The 26,183-nt window shown below is 41.9% G+C and overlaps 1 protein-coding gene across 8 annotated transcripts in view; it reads left to right on the forward strand.

Annotated features, from left to right (window-relative positions):
• The first annotated feature begins 206 nt into the window (after positions 1 to 206).
• The window catches only part of LOC121571251 (pleckstrin homology domain-containing family A member 1), a 34,932-nt gene continuing 8,955 nt past the window's right edge, over positions 207 to 26,183 (forward strand). For 7 of the 8 annotated variants that reach the window (XM_041882597.2, XM_041882614.2, XM_041882624.2 and 4 more), the window contains exons 1-5: positions 207 to 309; positions 15,720 to 15,931; positions 18,525 to 18,581; positions 19,012 to 19,057; positions 25,731 to 25,828. In XM_041882597.2, coding sequence (XP_041738531.1) covers positions 15,791 to 15,931; positions 18,525 to 18,581; positions 19,012 to 19,057; positions 25,731 to 25,828 — 342 coding nt within the window. In that variant the 5' untranslated portion in view covers positions 207 to 309; positions 15,720 to 15,790. Of the gene's footprint in view, positions 310 to 14,071; positions 14,131 to 15,719; positions 15,932 to 18,524; positions 18,582 to 19,011; positions 19,058 to 25,730; positions 25,829 to 26,183 lie in introns of those variants that run through there. The other variant, XM_041882606.2, reaches the window with a different exon arrangement.

Below are 26,183 nucleotides of genomic sequence, written 5' to 3' on the forward strand. Positions count from 1 at the left end.
GACATCATATGAGAGTACACTACTAGTGTCTGTAGTTGCTGTGATAGCAATAAGATCCCGCAAGTTTGTCAAAGGAGCCATGAGCGTAATAGCGGGGAACGGTGCGGGAACGGTGCAGGAGATTTATTTGACCAATATCCTTTCGCTTTGCAAAAAAATTAATACGCAGTTCTTCTGTCGGCCGCTAGATGGAGCATACAATCGTTGTTTGACATAGTTAGCATAGGCTAACTGCAGTCTGTTTGCCCCAGCACAGGACGAGGAAATGGGCTAGGCTGAATCAAGCTCTCCTGCGTGAAGACAACTTGTGTAAGTTGCAAGCTGCCAAATACCAATAAAAAGTTTATTTGAGATTGACGTATTGGTAGCTAGCTAGTTACGTAGTTATAGTAAGAGCTTCGACGTGAAGCTGGCTAGTATTTGAAGTGCGTTTTGAACGTGCCATGTGTTGTTAGCTAACGTTATGCTTTCGAGCTAACGTTATCTAGATGTCAGAAGAGCTCATTCTGAGCCAGGTTAACAATAACTAGCTACTGTAGCGACTGAGAAAAAAGTCAATCCGCTGCATTATTTGCTTAACTAGTTAGCTATATCCCGACTAACTTGGCTGGTTGTAGTTAGCTAGATAACGCGTTCGCTAGCTAACTAGAACTGATAGCTACTACAAGTGATATGTTGTTAATAGCTGTGAAGTTAGCGCTAGCCTTCTAACTATTTCCTAACGTAATTAAAAGCCACAATCTGCAATTCGTTATAACTAACGTTTGTTCAGCAAAACTAAAGTTACTGCAGCCCCGTCATTTTTATTTACAATGGGCCTCCAAGCTAGCTAGTTACTTTACACAGTTGCTATATTTAAAGTTAAGATGGGGCTAATTAGCTATCTACCTAACTATCTAAGACAGTTGTACTAAATTAGCTCATGATGACATGTACACTTAAAAAATAAAATAAAAATACCAATACCAAAAATTACCATTGAACATAAGTAACTTTTGTAGATTGGATCTGCTAAAATAGGTCATTGAATTTACCATGGTTTCCAAACTTTTCTTTTTAGATTTGTAATTAAGATAAGTCAATACATATCTAACTACAGTCATGGGTTCGTCCAGCCCGTTCAAAGGGTCAAGTCATTCAGGCCAGTCCTGCCCTCAGGTCCAAAGTTTGCCTGACTTGTTCGTCCAGATTCATTCACTACTTTGCACTACTAGCCTATAGGGCATTGGGTGCCATTTTGGATGCACACTCCCTCTGTCTTATTGATAACTACTATCATCCACAGTCAGACAAAGACCTATGTTACAAACATTGTTTTCCATAGGGTCTACTGCCAACTCTGAAATGTGCTTCTTTACTCTAATCTCTTTGATCTCGCTACTTGACAGCTGCATCTCTAGTTTATGGTGAGCAGTGATTTGGTCAGGAAGTGCAGTAAACCATAGTCATAATACCATGGTCAAAAATAGTGGTGATTGCACAACCTGTCACTGTTGTTGCATTATGGTGTGGCTTTGTGCAACCTCTTGAGGTTTTTCACAAGTCGTGTCATGTAGTCGTTATGCTTCTGGTTGCTGCTAGGTCAGACTATTATTGTGGTTAATCAGTGTTGAATAGACACACTACACTGGGTTTAATCTCAAGCTTTGCTAGGAGGGCTTTCATATCCTATTACACTTGTTTTGTGTTGTGTTGCCTAGCATGAAAGAATTGTATAGAGAACTTTAGTTGATTTCACTATAAAATAACAACAAAGGCAATATTCTCACTAACACTATCCAACCTGTTAGGCATGTAATGTAACCTACTATTGCATCATACAGTATTTTCTTGCATCAAATACTGCCTATATGATGGACCACATCATCCAATTGTGTCCGTTCTGTTAACATATAGACTAATATGTTATAAATTGTGTTCTTACACTGGTACAGTTATGCCCTATGAGAGATGTACAACTGCGCATGTGCGAAAATAAAGAAAGGGCATTTTCCCGCGTTCTGGTTAAAACACCAACGATGAACATGTGTGTTTATTCCTCCGTTAAGTAAGCCGGTATTCCTGTCCTGAAGATGACCGCACCAACAGGTTATGGGCCCAGGAGGGAACATGGAAGCCGATGGAATAGATTATGTTTCGACGGAGATGAAAAAAACTACGAGTTATGGGAGACGAAGTTTTTGGGACACTCTGCGTTTGCTAGGGCTAAAGGCCACCATATTGAGTGTGGATGAAGATGAAGAAGACGGAGAGAAAATGAAGAAGCCTACGCCGAATTGATACAGGTTTTGGATGATAAAAGTCTTTCCCTGATAATGAGAAGCAGCAGATGATGGGAGAAAAGCGTTGAAGATATTGAGGGAACATTATGCAGGTAAAGGGAAGCCACGTGTGATTAGCCTCTACACTGAGCTAACTTCTCTTCAGAAAGCCAGTGACGAAAGTGTTACGGATTATATCATTCGTGCTGAGACGGCTATTACAGCACTGAGGAATGCTGAAGAGACTTTAAGTGACGGGCTGTTGATTGCAATGATTCTGAAAGGTTTGCCGAATCATTTAAGCCGTTTGCCATCCACATAACGCAGAGTGACGAGTCGACAACTTATGGCAAGTTCAAAACCAAGTTGAGGAGCTATGAAAGCACCGAGAAGTTTAGCGCCATTTCCACTGGACGACAACGTGATGAAGGCAAGTAACATTAAAGTTAGCTGGCCAAGAGGAAGAGATAAAGGGACCGAGATAACCTGCTTCAACTGTGGCCAGAAAGGGCACAAGGCCGGGAATGTACCGTTACTGGAGAGCACAGAGAACCGGAGACAGTGGTGTAGTTTTTGCAAGCGCTCCACTCATACTGACGCAAATTGCAGACGAAAAAGAAGAGACAATGTGAAACAAGCAACAGATGCTGAAGGCCACACATTTGCATTCAAAATAAGTGACTGTCAGGTTCGTGGACTGAAACATAAAGGGCTGATGGTTGATCACGGGAGCAACGTCACATATAGTCACGGACATCGGGAAGTTTAAGGAGTTTGACGAGACTTTCAAACCGGAAAAACATTCCGTGGAGCTGGCTGACGGAACAAGAACGAATGGTGTCGCGGAGAGGAGAGGTGCAGCGGAGGTTTACCTGAGAGACAACACGGGTCGTCGGGTGAAAACAACGCTGACGCCCAGGCGCTGTACGTGCCAGTCGTTTCCACAGGACATTTTCTCTGTTAAAGCAGCGACAGCCAACGGAGCTTCAGTCAACTTTCGACAGGGGTGTAACAAGCTCATCCACAAGAATGGTACCACTTTTGACATCGAGGAGTACGATAGACTTTACTATCTTAACACTGTAAGTGATGAAAATGATGATGGATGTCATGGGTGCTATGATATTCACACATGGCACAAAATTCTTGGCCACTGTAATTTTGAGGATGTGTCAAAGTTAGAACATGTGACAGAGGGAATGAAAATCACAGGTAAGATTGACAAATCTACCCTCAACTGTGAAATCTGCACACAGGGGAAAATTTGTTCAGAGCAGAAACAGAGAGCCTGATGAAAAGGCAAAAGCAGCTCTTGAGCTTGTGCACACTGATTTGGCTGGCCCTATTGAGCCAGAGGCAAAGATGGGTTCAGATATACTCTAGCATTTACGGATGATTATTCAGGGGCAGTTTTTGTGTATTTCCTAAAAGCAAAAAGTGATACTGTAAAAGCTACTGAGAAGTTTATTGCTGATGTGGCCCCTTATGGAAAAATAAAGTGTGTCAGGTCAGATAATGGCACAGAGTACACAGCCAAAGAGTTCCAGTCACTGCTCAGTAAGAATGCCATAAGACATGAAACTTCAGCCCCTTACTCACCCCATCAAAATGGGACCGCTGAGAGAAATTGGAGAACACTGTTTGAAATGGCAAGATGCATGCTACTTGAGAGCAACCTACCAAAGAAATTGTGGACATATGCTGTAATGACTGCTGCAGTAATTCGCAATAGGTGTTACAATAAGCGTGTAGGACAGACTCCACACTACATGTTTACTGGGAGAAAGCCTGATCTTTCAAAGATGAAAGAATTTGGATCTGTTTGCTATGCATACAGACAGAACAAGAAAAAGTTGGACTCAAGATGTGAAAAGGGTATTTTTGTCGGGTATGATAAAAATAGTCCAGCATACCTAGTCTACTACCCAGACACTGGAAAAGTTCTTAAAAAGAGATTAGTCAAGTTCGTTACAAAGGTGTAGTCGAACGCTCAAACTCAGACAGATTTGGAAATGAGTGATGATCTTCATGGGGAGAGATTTCAATCCCCCATGCCAAAAGCCAAGATGGCAGATCAAAATTCGAAGAGACACAAGATGTGCAAATCGAGACTTCAGATAGTCAGAGTCCACGCTATCCAGACAGAGAGGAAGAAGCCACAGTACTTAAAAGACTATGAGTGTAAAGTGAAGTGTGATGACCAGATACCACCTAGTGTTGACTACTGCTACAGAGTAATGTGCAATGCACCACAAACCTTCAAAGAAGCAATGATTTCACCAAAATCAGAGATTTGGGCTACTGCTATGAAGGAGGAGATGGATTCCCTTAGGGAAAATGATACATTCACATTGACCACACTGCCAGAGGGTAAAAATGCAGTGGGGGGCAGGTGGGTTCTATGCGGTCAAAAACAATTCAGATGAGACTGAGACATACAAGGCAAGATATGTTGCAAAGGGATATAGTCAAGTGGCAGGAATAGACTATAAGGATACTTTTTCTCCAACTGCAAATATGACATCAGTACGTTGTTTGATGCAGCTAGCAGCTCAGTATGACTTAGAGTTACATCAGATGGATGTCAAAACAGCATATCTACATGCTCCTATTGACTGTGAAGTGTACATGGAGCAACCAGAGGGTTTTGAAGTCAGGTCAGATACAGGTGAGCAACTAGTCTGCAAACTGAACAAGTCACTGTACGGCCTGGAAACAGTCAGGAAGGAACTGGAACAAAATGTTGCATGATCACCTTAGTGAAAATGGTTTTACACAGAACCCAGCTGATCACTGTGTTTACAACAAACAAACTGCAACAGAAAGGATCATTTTGATAATTTGGGTCGATGATCTAATTATCGCTGCTAGTGATAGTGACTCACTCACAAGTGTAAAAGAAATGTTAAGTGAAAAATTCAAAATGAAAAATTCTTGGGTTATATGTTTGGAATGTAAACTGACATTTGTGAGATGTATAACGTGTAAGCTAAATGTGTTGATAGTTAGGTTGAATACGACTTGTACAGTATAAGAGCAAGTGGGGGTGTTAACATATAGACTAATATGTTATAAATTGTGTTCTTACACTGGTACAGTTATGCCCTATGAGAGATGTACAACTGCGCATGTGCGAAAATAAAGAAAGGGCATTTTCCCGCGTTCTGGTTAAAACACCAACGATGAACATGTGTGTTTATTCCTCCGTTAAGTAAGCAGGTATTCCTGTCCTGAAGATGACCGCACCAACACGTTCTCTCTATTAGGATCAATATAGAAGGGGGTTCTGTGCCACTCTTGCCTCAACCGTGTTTTAGTGCGTTGTTCAAGCCCAGGCCTTTTGTGAGGCATTACAAGGTCTCTCTCAAAAATGTAAAATGGACAAAAGCTAGCCTGCAAACAGAATTCAATTTACCTGTAAATTGAATTAACACAGTGGAGTGAGCAAGCCACAGATTTTGCAGATGGTAATTGCCAAAACACCACACAACACATGCGACTGACTCTGTCTTGTCACATTAGCGCTCAGCAATTCATATTCATATGCGTTATGGCAGTGCAATGCTGTTCTAGTGTATTTTGAGACTGTCCAGCTATAGTTTTAACAATGTTTGATGGGTGGACTGAGGCGATTGACTTGGCATCCCTGTGACCTACCTTTTTTTCTGGCCGCTGTGCTTCTGCCTCTGCATTGCTTGCTCTTTGGCGTTTTAGGCTGGGTAAAGCACTTTGTGACAACTGCTAATGTAAAAATGGCTTTATAAAATACATTTGATTGCTCTGCAGCAGGTGCCTAGCCCCCAAAAAACACTCCTCTTCACCCCATGGCTCATTTAATTTGTGACTGACTTCGCTATGATCTGAAAGAAGCATACCAGAGCTGAATGCAGTAAGGTAGAAACTTATGGTGAAGGAAAGAGGCAAAATATATTTTATAATTTGGATATTACTCACAATGACACAGTAGGTAGCCATTGTTCCACAAGCCCGCCCCCCACCTCACTCTCTTACTGTTTCCATAATTCTCCTGTCTCTCACTTCCCCAATTATCTTTTAAACTTTCTCCCTCCCTCCCTTCCCCTCTACTTTTGTGCTATTTTATTGCCATGCCGCTTGGTTTCCAGTGGTGGACAAAGCGTTCTCTCACATACGAAGAATGAATGTGGACGCTGATGTTTGAGTTAGGACCAAGCCCAGAGTCTATGGTCCGCTTCACTCCCCCCTCTGACCTTCTCTTGTTTGACCTTTCTAACCTGGTGGCTCTGCAGTCTATCGCTTGCCCTCTTCCTTCTGTTTTTGAGCGCTCTCCCCTCACACATCGAAAACCCCTGTTCTTCTGCACAAAACAGAGGATGTTGCTTGTCATTTGTATTTGTATTTTATTATGGATCCCCATTAGCTGCTGCCTACTCTTCCTGGGGTCCGGCAAAATTAAGGCAGTTATACAATTTTAAAAACATTACAATACATTCATAACAGATTTCACAAAACACAAAGTGTTTGCCGTCAGGCCCGTACTCCACTAGCACATATCTACAACACAAAATCCATGTGTACGTTTGTGTGTATAGTGCGTATGTAATGTGTATGCATGTGTCTGTGCCTATGTTTGTGTTGCTTCACAGTCCCCGCTGTTCCATAAGGTGTATTTTTATCTGTTTTTAAAATCTGATTCTACTGCTTGCATCAGTTACCTGATGTGGAATAGAGTTCCATGTATTCATGGCTCTATGTAGTACTGTGCGCCTCCCATAGTCTGTTCTGGACTTGGGGACTGTGAAGAGACCTCTGGTGGCATGTCTTGTGGTGTATGCATGGGTGTCTGAGCTGTGTGCTAGTCCCTTAAACAGACAGCTCGGTGCTATCAACATGTCAATACCTCTCACAAATACAAGCAGTGATGAAGTCAATCTCTCCTCCACTTTGAGCCAGGAGAGATTGACATGCATATTATTAATGTTTGCTCTCTGTGTACATCCAAGGGCCAGCCGTGTTGCCCTGTTCTGAGCCAATTGCACCTGACCACACGACTGAACAGTAGCCCAGGTGCGACAAAACTAGAGCCTGTAGGACCTGCCTTGTTGATAGTGCTGTTAAGAAGGTAGACAGTGCTTTATTATGGACAGACTACTCCCCATCTTAGCTACTGTTGTGTCAATATGTTTTGACCATGAGTTTACCATCCAGGGTTACTCCAAGCAGTTTAGTCACCTCAACTTGCTCAATTTCCACATTATTTATTACAAGGTTTAGTTGAGGTTTAGGCTTTAGTGAATGATTTGTCCCAAATACAATGCTTTTAGTTTTTGAAATATTTAGAATTAACTTATTCCTTGCCACCCATTCTGAAACTAACTGCAGCTCTTTAAGTGTTGCAATCATTTCAGTCGCTGTAGTAGCTGACGTGTATAGTGTTGAGTCATCTGCATACATAGACACACTGGCTTTACTCAAAGCCTGGGGAATTCCTGAATATGTTAGAGATGCTTCCATTAAAGTTATCAATCAATAATGGCAAACCTCCTGGCATTGACAACTTAGATGGAAAGCTGCTGAGGATGGTAGCTGACTCTATAGCCATTCCTATCTGTCATATCTTTAATCTGAGCCTAGAGGAAAGTATTTGTCCTCAGGCCTGGAGGGAAGCCAAAGTAATTCCGCTACCCAAAAGTGGTAAAGCGGCCTTTACTGGTTCTAACAGCAGACCTATAAGCTTGTTGCCAGCTCTTAGCAAACTGTTGAAAAATAATTGTGTTTGACCAAATACAATGCTATTTCTCTGTAAACAAATTAACAACAGACTTTCAGCATGCTTATAGAGAAGGACACTCAACATGTACTGCACTGACACAAATGACAGTTGATTGGTTAAAATAAATTGATAATTGTGGGAGCTGTACTGTTAGATTTCAGTGCAGAAAAAACTTGTGCTATGGCTTTTCAACCTCTGCCATATCGTGGATTCAGGGCTATCTATCTAATATCTAACTCAAATGGTTTGCTTAAATGGAAGCTTCTCTAATGTCAAACATGTAAAGTGTGGTGTAACGCAGGGCAGCTCTCTAGGCCCTCTACTCTTTCCAATTGGTGGATTTTATTTATTTATTTGTACATAAAAAAAGGCACATTTTCCTCCCCAATTTCGTGATATCCAATTGGTAGTTACAGTCCCATCGCTGCAACTCCCGTACGGATTCGGGAGAGGCGAAGGTCGAGAGCCATGCGTCCTCGGAAACACGACCCTGCCAAGCCGCAATGCTTCTTGACACACTGCTCGCTTTACCCGGAAGCCAGCCACACCAATGTGTCGGAGGAAACACTGTACAACTGGCGACCGTGTCAGCGTGCATGCGCCCGGCCTGCCACAGGAATCGCTAGAACGCGATGGGACAAGGACATCCCGACCGGCCAAACCCGGACGACGCTGGGCCAATTGTCCGCCACCTAATGGGTCTCCCAGTTGCGGCCGTCTGCAACACAGCCCGGGATCGAATAGCGACGCCTCAAGCACTGCGAGGCAGTGCCTTAGACCGCTGCGCCACTCGGGAGGCCCCCTCTTTCTATTTTTACCAATTACTTGCTACTTGCATTAAACAAAGCATGTGTGTCCATGTATGCTGATGATTCAACCATATACGCATCAGCAACCACAGCTAATGAAGTCACTGAAACCCTTAACAAAGAGTTGCAGTCTGTTTTGGAGTGGGTGGCCAGTAATAAACTGGTCCTGAACATCTCTAAAACTAAGGGCATTGTATTTGGTACAAATAATTCCCTAAGTTCTAGACCTCAGCTGAATCTGGTAATGAGTGGTGTGGCTGTTGAACAAGTTGAGGAGACTAAATTACTTGGCGTTACCTTAGATTGTAAACTGTCATGGTCAAAACATATAGATTCAGTGGTTTTAATGATGGGGAGAGGTCTGTCCGTAATAAAGAGATGCTCTGCTTTTTTGACACCATACTCCAAAAAGCAAGATCTGCAGGCTCTAGTTTTGTCTTAACTTGACAACCCCCTGTTTCGATTCCAGGCTGTATCACAACCGGCCGTGATTGGGAATCCCATAGGGTGACGCACAATTGGCCCAGCATCGTCCGGGTTTGGCCGGTGTAGGCCATCATTTTAAGAATAAGAATTTGTTCTTAACTGACTTGCCTAGTTAAATAAAGGTAAAATAAATAAAATGTAGTAACCAAAAATTGTTAAACAAGTCTAAATATATTTTTATATTTGAGATTCTTCAAATAGCCACCCTTTGCCTTTATGACAGCTTTGCACACTCTCAACCAGCTTCACCTGGAATGCTTTTCCAACAGTCTTGAAGGAGTTCCCACATATGCTGAGCACTTGTTGGCCGCTTTTCCTTCACTCTGCTGTCCGACTCATCCCAGACCATCTCAATTGGGTTGAGGTCGGAGGATTGTGGAGGCCAGGTCATCTGATGCAGCACTCCATCACTCTCCTTCTTGGTAAAATAGCCCTTACACAGGCTGGAGGTGTGTTGGGTCATTGTCCTGTTGAAAAATAAATGATAGTCCCACTAAGCCCAAATCAGATCGGATGGCATATCGCTGCAGAATTCTGTGGTAGCCATGCTGGTTAAGTGTGCCTTGAATTCTAAATAAATCACATACAGTGTCACCAGCAAAGCACCCCCACACCATAACTCCTCCTCGCTTTACGGTGGGAACTACACATGGGGAGATAATCCGTTCACCCACACCGCGTCTCACAAAGACACAGCGTTTGGAACCAAAAATATCCAATTTGGACTCCAGACCAAAGGACACACTTTCACCGGTCTAATGTCCATAATTCCACAAATTAACTTTTAAGAAGGCACACCTGTTAATTGAAATGCATTCCAGGTGACTATCTCATGAAGCTGGTTGAGAGAATGCCAATAGTGTGCAAAGCTGTCTTCAAGGCAAAGGGTGGCTATTTGAAGAATCTCAAGTATAAAATATATTTGGATTTGTTTAACACTTTTTTGGTTACTACATGATTCCAAATTTGTTTTTCCATAGTGATGTCTTCACTATTATTCAACAATGTACATTTTTTTTTACAAATAAAGAAAAACCCTTGAATGAGTAGGTGTGTCCAAACTTTTTGACTGGTAGTGTACATTTTTTCCAGCAGCAGACTATGATCGATAATGTCAAAAGCCATACTGAAGTCTAACAGAACATCCCCCACTATCTTTGTATCATTAATTTCTCTCAACCAATCATCAGTCATTTGTGTAAGTGCTGTGCTTGTTGAATGTCCTTCCCTATAAGAGTGCTGCAATTCTTGTCAATTTGTTTACTGTAAAATAGCATTGTATCTGGTTAAACACAATGTTTTCCAAAACTTTACTAAGGGTTAGTAACAGACTGATTGGTCAGCTATTTGAGCCAGTAAAGGGGGCTTTACTATTCTTAGATAGCTATATGACTTTTGCTTCCCTCCAGGCCTGAGGGCACACACTTTCTAGTAGGCTTAAATTGAAGATGTGGTAAATAGGAGTGACAATATCGGTCCATCCAAGTTGTCAGACCCCAGTGGCTTGTCATTGTTGATAGACAACAACAAAAAAATGCACCTCTTCCACACTCACTTTATGGAATTCAAAATTACAATTCTTGTCTTTCAGAATTTGGTCAAATATAGTTGGATGTGTAGTGTCAGCGTTTGTTGCTGGCATGTCATGCCTAAGTTTTCGAATCTTGCCAATGAAAAAAATCATTAAAGTGGTTGGCAATATCAGTCGGTTTTGTGATGAGTGAGCCATCTGATTCAATGAATGATGGAGCTGAGTTTGCCTTTTTTCCCCAAAATGTCATTGAATGTGCTCCAAAGCTTTTTACTATAATTCTTTGTTATTTATCTTTGTTTCATAGTGTAGTTTCTTATTTTTATTCAGTTTAGTCACATTGATTTCTGAATTTGCAGTACGTTTGCCACTCGGTTGTGCAGCCAGACTTATTTGCCATTCCTTTTGCCTCATCCCTTTCAACCATACAATTTTTCAATTCCTCATCACCCACAGGGATTTAACCGTTTTTTACAGTCATTTTCTTAATGGGTGCATGCTTATTAGTAACTGGGATAAGCAATTTCATAAATGTGTCAAGTGCAACATCTGTTTGCTCCTCATTACACACCACGGACCAACAAATATTATTTACATCAACAACATTAGGAATCACTACAAAACGTATTGAATGACCTCTTATACACTATAGGCCCAGCCTTTGGATCTTTGGTTTTCCTAGATACAGTGGGGGAAAAAAGTATTTAGTCAGACACCAATTGTGCAAGTTCTCCGACTTAAAAAAATGAGAGAGGCCTGTAATTTTCATCGTAGGTACACATCAACTATGACAGACAAATTGAGAATTTTTTTTCCAGAAAATCACATTGTAGGATTTTTTATGAATTTATTTGCAAATTATGGTGGAAAATAAGTATTTGGTCACCTACAAACAAGCAAGATTTCTGGCTCTCACAGACCTGTAACTTCTTCTTTAAGAGGCTCCTCTGTCCTCCACTCGTTACCTGTATTAATGGCACCTGTTTGAACTTGTTATCAGTATAAAAGACACCTGTCCACAACCTCAAACAGTCACACTCCCAACTCCACTATGGCTAAGACCAAAGAGCTGTCAAAGGACACCAGAAACAAAATTGTAGACCTACACCAGGCTGGGAAGACTGAATCTGCAATAGGTAAGCAGCTTGGTTTGAAGAAATCAACTGTGGGTGCAATTATTAGGAAATGGAAGACATACAAGACCACTGATAATCTCCCTCGATCTGGGGCTCCACGCAAGATCTCACCCCGTGGGGTCAAAATGATCACAAGAACGGTGAGCAAAAATCCCAGAACCACACGGGGGGGACCTAGTGAATGACCTGCAGAGAGCTGGGACCAAAGTAACAAAGCCTACCATCAGTAACACACTACGCCGCCAGGGACTCAAATCCTGCAGTGCCAGACGTGTCCCCCTGCTTAAGCCAGTACATGTCCAGGCCCATCTGAAGTTTGCTAGAGTGCATTTGGATGATCCAGAAGAGGATTGGGAGAATGTCATATGGTCAGATGAAACCAAAATATAACTTTTTGGTAAAAACTAAACTCGTCGTGTTTGGAGGACAAAGAATGCTGAGTTGCATCCAAAGAACACCATACCTACTGTGAAGCATGGGGGTGGAAACATCAAGCTTTGGGGCTGTTTTTCTGCAAAGGGACCAGGACGACTGATCCGTCTAAAGGAAAGAATGAATGGGGCCATGTATCGTGAGATTTTGAGTGAAAACCTCCTTCCATCAGCAAGGGCATTCAAGATGAAACGTGGCTGGGTCTTTCAGCATGACAATGATCCCAAACACACCGCCCGGGCAACGAAGGAGTGGCTTCGTAAGAAGCATTTCAAGGTCCTGGAGTGGCCTAGCCAGTCTCCAGATCTCAACCCCATAGAAAATCTTTGGAGGGAGTTGAAAGTCCGTGTTGCCCAGCGACAGCCCCAAAACATCACTGCTCTAGAGGAGATCTGCATGGAGGAATGGGCCAAAATACCAGCAACAGTGTGAAAACCTTGTGAAGACTTACAGAAAACGTTTGACCTGTGTCATTGCCAACAAAGGGTATATAACAAAGTATTGAGAAACTTTTGTTATTGACCAAATACTTATTTTCCACCATAATTTGAAAATCCTACAATGTGATTTTCTGGAATTTTTTTTCTCATTTTGTCTGTCAGTTGACGTGTACCTATGATGAAAATTACAGGCCTCTCTCATCTTTTTAAGTGGGAGAACTTGCACAATTGGTGGCTGACTAAATACTTTTTTCCCCCACTGTATGGCTACAATATTGTGATCACTGCATCTGAAGGATCTGGATACTGCTTTCAAGCACATTTCTGCAGCATTAGTAAAGCTGTGATCAATACATGTTAATGATATCATTCATGTGCTGTTTGTAACTACCCTGGTAGGTTGACTGATAACCTGAACCAGGTTGCAGGCATTGGTTACATTTTGAAGCTTTTTCTTGAGTGGGTAGCTTGATGAAAGCCAGTCAATATTTAAATCACCCAGAAAATATACCTCTGTTGATATCACATACATTATCAAGCATTTCACACATGTTATCCAGATACTAACTGTTAGCACTTGGTGTTCTATAGCAGCTTCCCACAAGAATGGGCTTTAGGTGAGGCAGATGAACCTGTAGCCATATTACTTCAACAGTATTTAACATGAAATCCTCTAATCTTTACAGTAATGTGGTTCTGAATATAAACAGAAACACCTCCACCACTGGCATTTCTGTATTTTCTGTAAATGTTATAACCTTGTATTGCTACCACTGTATCATGAAAAGTATTGTCTAAGTGAGTTTCAGAGATAGTCAGAATATGAATTGCTGAATTGTATTTCCACCCACTCTTTATGATGCCTGACACAGTCAGTTTCAATTGGAGTTAGAGGCCTACATGTTGCAGCACTATTGAAATCTCCCCATGAGGATTGTACGGGACTCTTGTGCGTATGCACACACTGCACCAGTCACTGTTGACCAAGAAACATCTCGGGCTAGTCTGAACCTCACTTTCATACACTCTTTTTAAAGTCAATGTTTAGGATCAGCCCTGACAGGGTGTTTCGTCAAGCGTCTGTGCGTGTGCATGTGTGTGTGTCTATGGAATGACTCCAGTGGATGCGGGGGCTAGCCCTGACGTCACCCCTTTACACAATGCACAACAAGCAGACCTTTTGTCCCCATTATCCTCCCACACACTACTCATAATGTCCCGGACTCTTTATCTGAAGCAGAGGGAGGGAGAGAAAGAGGATCCTTTATCGTGGACTCAAAAAGGTCTGTTTCACGCCAATTCCTTCAATCAGAAATGATGACAGTAGGGATGTTAACGGTTAACCGTTAATCAGTTAGCCAGTGAAAAGACATTTGACCTGTCATGCTTATCGGTCTATAGGTTCTTCATTCGGATGCATAGGCTATAGCCTGCCTACCTTTGACTATCAGCACGTCACCCACCACTTTGCAATGTGAGCTTGAGGCAGTATAATTGTTTGAAACCTGAATGTTTTACTTTACTTCAAATAATGAGGCATGTCTTACCTTGCTTCAAAGTAGCCTTGCGAAAATCCATCCATAGAAACGTGGAGGCAATTATTTTATAAAGAATTCCTCATGCCGTTAACCAGCATTTCTCTCCTGTTCTATTGGTTTTCATATCAACTTTCTTTCGTTGTCCAGAAGCCAAAAGCACAATCCTAGTCATACTAGCAACCCATCATAGTTGCTATTAGATTCCCCCTCTTTCTAAGTTTCTAACGGAGATGTTCATCTATCACGTGGAGCAACTCGCATTAGGTGCACAGTTTTTAGAACTGCGTTTTCCGCTAATTGCATTTGGGCAAGTGTTTGTTTGAAAATGTTGTTTTATTAGCTGCTTCATTACAGGAGTTGATGTTCAATAATAGGCTATAGCCTTTTGACTGTAAGACGATAGGCTTGCTATTGTTGCAAGTTTCCATTAAGCCCTTAATGAAAAATGTCCGGTCCTTGTATGCATGCATAGTATCAGAGAGGAAGAGGTGAAGCGAGAGGTTTCACTCTTGACAAAATCGGTCCAAAATAAGTCCAATGCGTTTCTATGGGCTTATTTTGGGCCTAAGCTTGTCGCCTGCCTTCCCGCCTTGGGACGACTCCCATTGTTAGGGCGAAAACATCTCGTCATTATATACAGATCTCTGATAGTATTTTCTGTTGGTCACGTCATTTTACTGTTTGGAAAAAATATAACCGTTTGTTGACCGGTTAATGAGGGTCAGTTAGTCAGCAGCAAAATTGACCGAAATTTGTGTCCCTAGATGACAGTTTAACCACGCTACAGCAATGTGTGCAGTATTATGCCCACACAAGTTTTACATTGACCTACATGTCTTAATCTTTCAGTAGTCTTTGAGTTGGAGAGCTGAAATCAATTTTGAACCACCAGGAGATGTCAGTCAGTTGGTTGGCTGGCTGCTCAGTCTTTGGGTTAATAAATATTGTTCACCCCAACTCCTCAGAGTATCTGGTTGTTGAGATGTTGACTGAGTTCCAGGTCTGTACTGTAAATGAAACTGTTCTCAGTCAAGTTACCTTCTATGAAATTAATTCTCAGATAATTCTCAGCTCTGAGTTTGTGGAGGCGGAAGAAAGGCTTGGGTAGCTGGCAGAGGCTTACCAGATGTGAAGGGAGGGAGGAGAACAATTGAGAGGGGGATGGTAGGGTGGGTGACATAGGGAAACTGATTACATGGAAAGGGATAAAGGAGGCAGGGTTGAAGTTTGTCACACGATCCTAGTACCAGGTGGCAGAGAGGCTGGCAAGGCTTGCCAGGGAACACTGGATTACAGCGCTTCATTACACCTTCCCCCTCTTTACCTCCCTCCAGGCTCTCCTCCATCTACCCCTTTCCCCTCCTCTCTCCCGGCCCCTGGGCCAGGGAATGTGTCGGCCCCGGAGATGCCTTACGTGGATCGGCAGAACCGGATCTGTGGCTTCCTGGACATCGAGGAAAACGAGAGCAGTGGGAAGTTCCTGCGCCGCTACTTCATTCTGGACACCCAGCCGGGCAGCCTGGTGTGGTATATGGATAACCCTCAGGTAACATACAGCTGGCTAGCATTAGCTGTTAGCATTGTGGATGTTACTCGTAGGGATGTGCATTTTGAAATAATATATATTACAGTTAACTGCCAAAATAAAGGAAACTCCATAAAGTGTCTTAATAGGGCGTTGGGCCACCACAAGCTGCCAGAACAGCTTCAATGCGCCTTGCCATAGATTATAAAAGTGTCAGGAACTCTATTGGATGGATGCAACACCATTCTTCCACAATACATTCTATCATTTGGTGTTTTTTTGATGGTGGTGGAAAACTCTCTCAGGCACCGCTGTAAAATCTGTCACAAGTAGGGTCCTATAAAAGCTGTTTAATTTTTTCCAAAATTTCGTTTTATTTTTCCAGGTTTCCATTTCCCCCTGTTTTTTCAGTTTTTATTTTCCAAAATCACACTTTTTTTAATAGAACATCCAATTTAGGTGTTTTTCTATGTCGACAACAATGCTTAAACCACATCAGGACACCATGTTTTAGGTTTAGGACATTTTCTTTTTTTTAGTTATATTGACTATATCCGTCTTAGCTCGCTCATTGTCTTAATCCTCTCATTGTTCCCTTATGCCATAGTTTGTACATCTCAATTGTCAGTAGAAACCACATTTGTTTAAGCAAGTCAGCTATATCAGCTATGTTTTTAAAAAAGGCAGTAAATGAGGCTGAATGAACTGTTTCACTGCCAGACTCTGCTGATATCCAGGTGTAGCAGTGATAAGGATTCACTCCATGTGCTGAAAATAAAGCTTTGCTGTTGGGACAGCTTTATGTAGGCCATAACAGTTTTTGGGCACCGTTTGTCACCGTTATAGTGCAATTAATGTATTGTGTTGTGTAGTGGCTTTGCTGGCATGCATCAACAAATCTTTTTTGGAGTTTGCCCCACCAAGATTGACATGCTAAAATCGCCACTGCTAGTAAGAAGTGATGTGGTATAATCCTAAATTGTATAAAATTTTTGTGACCGGAGTCTTTTAACCAAAATATCACTGAGACAGATGTTCAGCTGCCCCTTTAAGGGCAGGAGGTTACCGTGGCAACGAGGGCACTCCAGCTGCTGGAGTCTACAACCACAGTGCGCACAGCTCCCCACCAGGCAGTCTTGATGTGCAGTGCGCACTGAAGCCGTAGATGTCCGAGTTCCCAGTTGTTTTGAACACAGCATTAGTCTCAGTGGAGGGAGGGAGAGAATAGCAGAGGGTCAGCCTCTCACGATCCCTGCCATCTCCTTCCTTTCCTCCAGTGAGACTGACCAGAGAGGGGGGACACTGTCTTCCACCTGATGTTGTTCCTAAGACCAGAGAAAGTGACATTTTCCTCTATATTAAAATAGACATGACGAGCTGCTAATATAATAATAAATATCCTGAGCTTTCTTATCTCTTTGATATAGGACAGACACTTAAAACCTTATTCCTTATTTATTTTTTTTATACTTTTTTTTGCCATTCATGAATGTGTTATTCAATGTGTTTCTATATGCTATAGTAGTAAAGGCCAAATTCAATATTTTATCAAATCACTTTTAAATATATATATTTTTATGCCTAAAGGGGTCCTAAAATTCTAAATCAAATAGCCAAATGATCTATGGTATGACCTTAAAACAATTCCATTTGTCAGCTTAGAACCGTCAGCAACAGGTGTGGCTGAAATAGCCGAATCCACTCATTTGAAGGGGTGTCCACATACTTTTGTATATATAGTGTAGCAATCTCAATTACCTCATACCCCTGAACATCGTCTTGGTACTGGTACTCCCTGTATATAGCCATGATATTTCTACGATTAATTGTCATGCAAATGGCCTCAGTTATCGTCATAATTGTCGTTTTTGTTAAAATGTTTTGTGCTTGTAATGCATCTTTGAAAAATAGCTACGACATACCTAATGAATTAAACACCGCTTAGGTGACACCTGCCTGAGTATTTGGAACTTTTGGAAATGAAGCTTCTCCTCCCGACCTCGCTTTTCTGCTCGTAAAATATTTACCAACTTTACCCACTTCATGTAAAATTGAAATACTGCTATTGGGTAAATGATATCTACTTGAATATAAAGTTGGACCCCCCCTATGAATATTAAGACTATTATGATTTATTTTGTTCACGGTTATTGTCCGTAATTGTCGGTTATATGATAACTGTGCCAGCCCTACATTTACATTTTAGTCATTTAGCAGACGCTCTTATCCAGAGTGACTTACAGTTAGTGAGTGCATACATTTTCATACTGGCCCCCCGTGCCCTACAAGCTTAACAGACTTAGCGAGTGTGCTAAAACATAATTCATTCATGCCTTATGCAGAGAGTGAATAATTCACGCATGTTCTTTTTATAGAGATGAAAATCTTAAAGTTCAATCAGAATCTCAATAACAGACCAAAGTAGCCTAAATCCACTCTTGTTCTCATTTTTTCTTGACGTTTCCCCCCAACCCACTGTCTCTTCTTTAGAATACCCCAAATGCATAATATGAGCGCACCCCGCATATAAGGTCATGTTTTGCATCAGGGTTTATAACAATATACAATATTCAATGGTATCTAATAGTTCTTCACCCAACTTTTTCCTGTATAGAACCTGCCCATTGGTGCAGACTGTGTTGGCTCACTCAAACTCACATACATCTCCAAGGTAAGAGCTTTGCTAATAGAGTTGCACATCATTGATTTTATACTGTGTCTCAATAGGTGCTTGTTGAAAAAGGGATATTAATATACACTGAGTATACCAAACATTAGGACATTCCTAATATTGAGTTGCACCCCCCACTCTTTGCCCTCAGAACAGTCTCAATTTGTTGGGCCATGGACCTCTACAAGGTGTCAAGTGTTCTTGACACAAACCAGTGTGCCTGGCACCTAATACTTCTTTAACCTGTCTTCTCCCCTTCATCTACACTGATTTGAAGTGGATTTAACAAGTGACATCAATAAGGGATCACAGCATTCATCTGGTCACTCTGTCATGAAAAGAGCAGGTGTTGTTAATGTTTTATATACTCAGTGTACATTCACTGTGAGCAATCATTCATTGTGGTTTTTGTACTTCTCTTGCCTCGTAGGTCAGCGATGCCACTAAGCAAAGACCAAAGGCAGAGTTTTGCTTTGGTAAGATTGTTTTGAGAATAACTATTCTCTTTCCTCTGTTCCTCTGCTCAATTCATATGGAAATGTTTGCAACTTATCTGGGCTTTTTATGACCTCTTCAGTATTTTTAAACCATAGCCATAGATGACACCTAAAGTTCCATTAGTTATATGGCCATGGGCTCTTTTTCCCAGTTGTGTGAGCTGAATTGGCCAAATTATGAAATCATATGGGGGTAGCGGAGTCTGTGTTTCTGTCCAGCAATACATCCATATCTTTTCAGGATTGACAATGACATATGTCTGCCCTGACAGATGCCACCATGTACACAAGGCTAGAGTGTTTAGATTCACTTGAACCTGAGGGAGGAATGCATCCTTCTTGCCCTTCTCTCACCTCTTTCACTTCGGCTTGCTTTCCCCTTGGCATGCTAAGGACAACCCTGTTTAGCTTCAACAGAGGCATGCAGGGTAGCAGCTGACCAGGGTACTTACTGTACATGGTCCCTTCTTGCGCTCTTGGTTTATCTGGTTCAGAGGAAAGTGTGTGTGTCAGCATTAAAGCCGATTTATGGTCATTCCGGAATCTGCATTACAGAGCCCTCCGTGTTGGGAAAAACATTTGGGAGGCGCACAGCGATGCAGTACGGAGCTTGATTTGGCCTTCACAAGCCTCCGGAGGCTCCGCAGTTGCGTCACACCCTCCGTACGGAGCCTCAGGACCATATTGCCAGATCAAGCGTAAATCTGCTTTTAGGCTTGGGTGGTATACCGTTTACCGGCGTAGTTGGAAATAGCCACTGGATGTTTGTTTTTGTCAATACCGTCAATACCGTTAACTATTTATTTTGAAGTTATTTAATACATTTGAATATATTTAGCTACTTTTTAACCTCTTAGATGTAAAGTCCCCTGTTTAGGGGACCTGCGTTGTTCTGGTACTGGTTCCAACCAACATTTTTGCTTATAAATTGATCTGTGGACACCATAGATTGAAATGGCCAATAGCCCTGGTTCACACGGACACAGTAGTATATTTCTTTAGCCTGTGTGACGTAGGATGTGAAATCTGAAACCACTTGAGGCTGGGATGTCCCTCCTACCATTTAATTCGCTCTTCCGACTGTCCATCAAATCCTGGCTGAACCCTACATCACAGCCACTGACAAAGCACATGCTTGCAATCCTTACATCGTAGTGCAGCAGGAGAGTGGTTTCATCACTGTAGCACATTCAGAGATCGATTTACAGCCATTAATCTAAAATATTTACTGAGATTTTAAACAAGAAAAACACTTTTAGACATACAATATTAATGAGATGAAAGGTGACTTCCTAGCGAGTTCAGGATTCCAAGCTAGAGCTCTTTGAGACGTTCAGCGATCGGGCAGACATTTTGATCAAGAGAGACCTTTGGAAAATATGCAACGTTTTTCTAACACTAAACATACAAATATGTATTTTTACAGTTATAAGGAAGGTGAAATCTTAGTCATTTTATAATTTGATTATACTATATTTAGAAAGCATATGTCATTTCAAGCCTTATTCATACAGTTTTGTTGAATAGGAAATACATAATAAAATATTTAATATTTTAAATATATCTGTACTGTATACTTGAACTTGCGTCCTCAAAGGTGACTATACCTCAGTCATTTATAACTATTTTTACCAGAAAGGTGAGATTTTAACCTTTATTTGAGTATGCAGCATTACTAGTTATTGTTTATGGCCCTCTCATGTTAAACAATAACTTTTGGGGTTTACGTAGATTACATTTAACTGCTTTTAAATAATTACCTGCAGTCCTCTTATGCAATACGTTAGGAGATACGTTTTTCGATTTGAAGCTTACCGGTAGTCCCCAGTTAGGTGGTGTTTGTTTAAAAGAGCACAACGACAAGAGAGCCTTGTGAGTCATCACCTGGCATGTGCTGCAAAACAGTGATCTATATACAGTATGGAATTCACAACTACAGTTGAAGTCGGAAGTTTACATACAATTTAGCCAAATACATTTAAAATCAGTTTTTCACTATTCCTGACATTTAATCCTAGTAAAAATTCCCTGTCTTAGGTCAGTTAAGATCACCACTTAATTTTAGGAATGTGAAATGTCAGAATAATAGTAGAGTGATTTATTTCAGCATTTATTTATTTCATCAGATTCCCAGTGGGTCAGAAGTTTACATACGCTCAATTAGTATTTGGTATTATTGCCTTTAAATTGTTTAACGTGGGTCAAACATTTCGGGTAGCCTTCCACAAGCTTCCCACAATAAGTTGGGTGAACTTTGGCCCATTCCTCCTGATAGAGCTGGTTTAACTCAGGTTTGTAGGCCTCCTTGCTCGCACACGCTTTTTCAGTTCTGCCCACACGTTTTCTATAGGATTGAGGTCAGGGCTTTGTGATGGCCACTCCAATACCTTGACTTTGTTGTCCTTAAGCCATTTTGCCACAACTTTGAAAGTATGCTTGGGGTCGTTGTCCATTTGGAAGACCCATTTGCAACCAAGCTTTAACTTCCTGACTGATTGCTTGAGATGTTGCTTCAATATATCCACATCATTTTCCTTCCTCATGATGCCGTCTATTTTGTGAAGTGTACCAGTCCCTCCTGCAGCAAAGCACCCCCACAGCATGATGCTGCCACCCCCGTGCTTCACGGTTGGGATGGTGTTCTTCGGCTTGCAAGTACCCCCTTTTTCCTCCAAACATAGCGATGGTCATTATGGCAAACAGTTATATTTTTGTTTCATCAGACCAGAGGACATTTCTCCAAAAGTAAGATCTTTGTCCCCATGTGCAGTTGCAAACCGTAGTCTGGCTTTTTTTATGGTGGTTTTGGAGCAGTGGTTTCTTCCTTGCTGAGCGGCCTTTCAGGTTATGTCGATATAGGACTCGTTTTACTGTGGATATAGATACTTTTGTACCTGTTTCCTCCAGCATCTTCACAAGGTCCTTTGCTGTTCTGGGATTGATTTGCACTTTTTGCACCAAAGTACGTTAATCTCTAGGAGACAGAACGCGTCTCCTTCCTGAGCGGTATGACGGCTGCGTGGTCCCATGGTGTTTATACTTGCGTACTATTGTTTGTACAGATGAACGTGGTACCTTCAGGCGTTTGGAAATTGCTCCCAAGGATGAACCAGACTTGTGGAGGTCTACAATTTATTTTCTGAGGTCTTGGCTGATTTCTTTTGATTTTCCCATGATGTCATGCAAAGAGGAATTGAGTTTGAAGGTAGGCCTTGAAATACATCCACAGGTACACCTCCAATTGACTCAAATGATGTCAATTAGCCTATCAGAAGCTTCTAAAGCCATGACATCATTTTCTGGAATTTTAAAGGCACAGTCAACTTAGTGTATGTAAACTTTTGACCCACTGGAATTGTGATACAGTGAATTATAAGTGAAATAATTTGTCTGTAAACAATTGTTGCATGCATAAAGTAGATGTCCTAACCGACTTGCCAAAACTATAGTTTGTTAACAAGAAATTTGTGGTTGAGAAAGTGGTTGAAAAACAAGTTTTAATGACTCTAACCTTCCGACTTCAACTGTAAATGTTTGCCAGCTAGATATTTTATAACTATTAAGTTAACAGTCTTATTTGTTTTGTGCATACAGCAAACTGGGTATAATATATATTTTTTATTTGTATAGCTTTGTGAGCTGGGATATATGTCCTTCAAGTAGGTCAGTGGCTCAGTGGGGTTTGAAAATAGTGCCACTTGTGTTGAGTTCCGGTATTACCGAATATCCCGAGATGGCACAAGGTTGGTATGAAGGTATGACAATCTGGATACCGCCCAAGCCTAGTCCGCATCCCCCCCTTCATCCTCAATCAGAGGAAACACTACTTTGACTGCCCCGGTCATCACGACAGTTGTCTGTGTGTGTGTTGGGGTTTTGACAGGATGCTGGCATCCTAATCGGAACCCATTCTGAAAAGTCTGGGGTATTTTTAAACTACTGTTTGCGTGTAATGTTTTGTTGATTTCCACAATTATTACCACCGTGCCTCTCTACCTCCCATGTCTTAAAAGTAGATCTTAATGGGTGTTTTCAGGAAAAGCTGGTTTGGGAAAGGCAGTCATACTTCCAGATGGGCTTACAGTAAAATGAGGGTCAGAGTGGCACGTTATGATTCATGTCCATGTGTGTGTGGCTCTGATGCTGCTGTGTGACTCAACCACACACGTTTTGTGTGTATGATCGCAGCTGTGAGTCAGATCTTAGACCTCCCCTCCCAGCTTATTATTCACTTATTTTGATAGCCCCCACCACCCGTGGTACACGCACCCCTTCAGCCAGACTGTGTTGGTACAGCTTAAAGTGGGGTAAATTGTACATGGTAACATGGCATACACACCCCTGTCAGATTATACCATTTTAGTTTATTCTTGTTTCAATTATGGCACTTTTAGATTAATGGATAGCCTAATCTTTATTTTTTCCGTGGCCTCAGTATGTTTAACAAAATGCCCATGCCATGTCTGCCTGTTACTGATTCTATCCCACTCATTAATCACTCATTTATTCCACAGCATTAATGCTCAATCAATGTTCATGATCTCTCTGCTTTCAGTTTCAATCAGTGTGGGATTTGTGTGGACATAACAAGTGGGGATGTGACTTGTGAACAGGACTCTAAAGTGCGACCATTTTATTCTCAAATATTTTACTGTGCTAGAATTTTTGTAATGATTAGGCTTCGCTGTACTGCTGTTTCTGAGTGACCTAGAGCACAGATTCGTGACCATGGTGGTTGCACCATTACTACAGAGAACCACTTGTCTCAAAAGTTGTCACCATATTACCGGCACAAAGTTGTTTTCCTTCTATAGCGCATTGGCGCTGCAGCTGGCCTGGATGCATCTCCGTTGGCGGGTCGCATTTTACATTCATAAACTGTCGCCGGCTGATCCAAAACCACTTGCGGGCCGTTAACACCTTGTTCCGTCATGTTACCTCTAGTCCAGCGGATATGTGAAATAATTGTTCCATTTTATGATACAAGTATCAAACTTGGTACACTAATACTAGATACCTTCAGGAACATTTTAAAGATTGGAGGCAGTCTGGGAAGCCTGTCAGATTTCCTGTTAGAAGAAAATAGGGTAAAACGAAGAGAAAGAGGTGAAGCTAGAGGGATAATAATAGCCCAAAATCGGTCTTCTCCAGCAGGTGCCGTTTTTTCATATGTTTTTGCTCACCAAGCTAGATGTTTTTGTATGGCGGTCAATGAGTGTCGAATTTACCGGTGCTAAGTGTGGCTTATTTGATCTAATAGAAGTTTCATAATGCTTAGGTTGTTATGAGTGTACTGATGTAACTTTGAGAAAAAACACTTTATTTCGGAGTTGTGCCTGTTGTTCACACGCGTATAGCCCTTTCATTGGCCCACCTGATCTTGCCTCCTCCCAACTGTCTTCCATTTTTGAAGACAGTTATTTTCATTGTTAGAGTGGCCACTTGATTAAAGGGGGAGAAACTGACTGACTGACTGTATACAGGGGATACAGAGTCAGCGTAGCAGATGTGTTGTTGCCTACCCTTACCACCTGGGGGTGGCCCGTCAGGAAGTCCAGGATCCAGTTGCAGAGGGAGGTGTTTAGTCCCAGGGTCCTTAGTTTAGTGATGAGCTTTGTGGGCATTATGGTGTTGAACGCTGAGCTTTAGTCAAAGAACAGCATTCTCACATAGGTGTTCCTTTTGTCCAGGTGGGAAAGGGCAGTGTGGGGTGCGATTGAGATTGCATCATCTGTGGATCTGTTGGGGCGGTATGCGAATTGGAGTGGGTCTAGGGTTTCTGGGATGATGGTGTTGATGTGAGCCATGACCAGCCTTTCAAAGCACTTCATGGCTACCGACGTGAGTGCTACGGGGCGGTAGTCATTTAGGCAGGTTACCATCACTTTCTTGTGCACAGGGACTATGGTGGTCTGCTTGAAACATGTAGGTATTACAGACTTGGTCAGGGAGAGGTTGAAAATATCAGTGAAGACCGTGCATGCTCTGAGTACACGTCCTGGTAATCCATCTGGCCCCTCTGCCTTGTGAGTGTTTAAAGGTCTTGCTCACATCGGCTACGGAGAGTGTGATCAGACAGTCGTCCGGAACATCTGGTGCTCTCATGCATGCTTCAGTGTTGCTTGCCTCGAAGCGAGCATAAAAGGCATTTAGCCCGTCTGGTAGGCTCGGCTATAATGTAATTTAACCCATTGATCAGAAGGGGAGAAGATGAAAGTAGAGGAAGGGCTGAAGAATCAAGAGATAACGATATATGGAGACAGGAGCGCTCTCTGTTCCACAATCACTGGTTCAGAGCTAATCAGGATTTGACCTTAAACCCCTTTGTGATTGACAAGTGTGTGTGTGATTTGTGATAGCCTCAAGCCCTTCTTGTTAACATAGCGGTGGATGGTCGTTACAGAGTGGGCTGCTGATGGCTTTGATGCCATTTTCCACTCTCATATAATGGACCCAATGCTCCTGCTATGCCCTGTCCTATTGGTAACAGCAGACAATCCACTCTATTCCCTCTCAACCAAGCTCTAATTAAGCTACAGTATTTTATCTTGTCAAACAAACAATATTTTTAATGTTGTCAACTTTGAATTGGGTCACTCACTATTGTGTCTTCCATCTTCTCTTTCTTGGCCTTTCCATTCCTCTTTCTCAGTCATCAACGCTGGCATGAGGAAATTCTTCCTCCAGGCCAATGATCAGCAGGACCTGGTGGAATGGGTGAATGCTCTCAACAAGGCCACCAAAATCACTGTGAGTCTCACTAGATTCTGCATTGTCTTCTATTACTAAGGACCTGAAGACCTAGCCTAGTCCTCTTTAGAAAACGATGTTTTCCTGTTAATGACTGAATATTTCCTTTTAAAGTGAGTAACAGCTCAATATTTAACTTGTGTGTGAGTCAGTGACTCACAGGATGGTGTATTGTTGGTAGAGACCTTTTTGCCTTTGGTTTGGGGGAGCTGTGCAGTACTCCCACTCTACTCTTGGAATCTCTCCATCCTCACAAAGGGCTAGAAACAGGAGTGGATGTCTGCGGAAGTGTTTAACCAACATACACAGAAATATGGTTGTCATAAGGTGTTATCCCCCCTGAAACAGTCACAGA

The sequence above is a fragment of the Coregonus clupeaformis genome, chromosome 1, assembly GCF_020615455.1.
Source record: "Coregonus clupeaformis isolate EN_2021a chromosome 1, ASM2061545v1, whole genome shotgun sequence".
Classification (NCBI taxonomy): domain Eukaryota; kingdom Metazoa; phylum Chordata; class Actinopteri; order Salmoniformes; family Salmonidae; genus Coregonus; species Coregonus clupeaformis.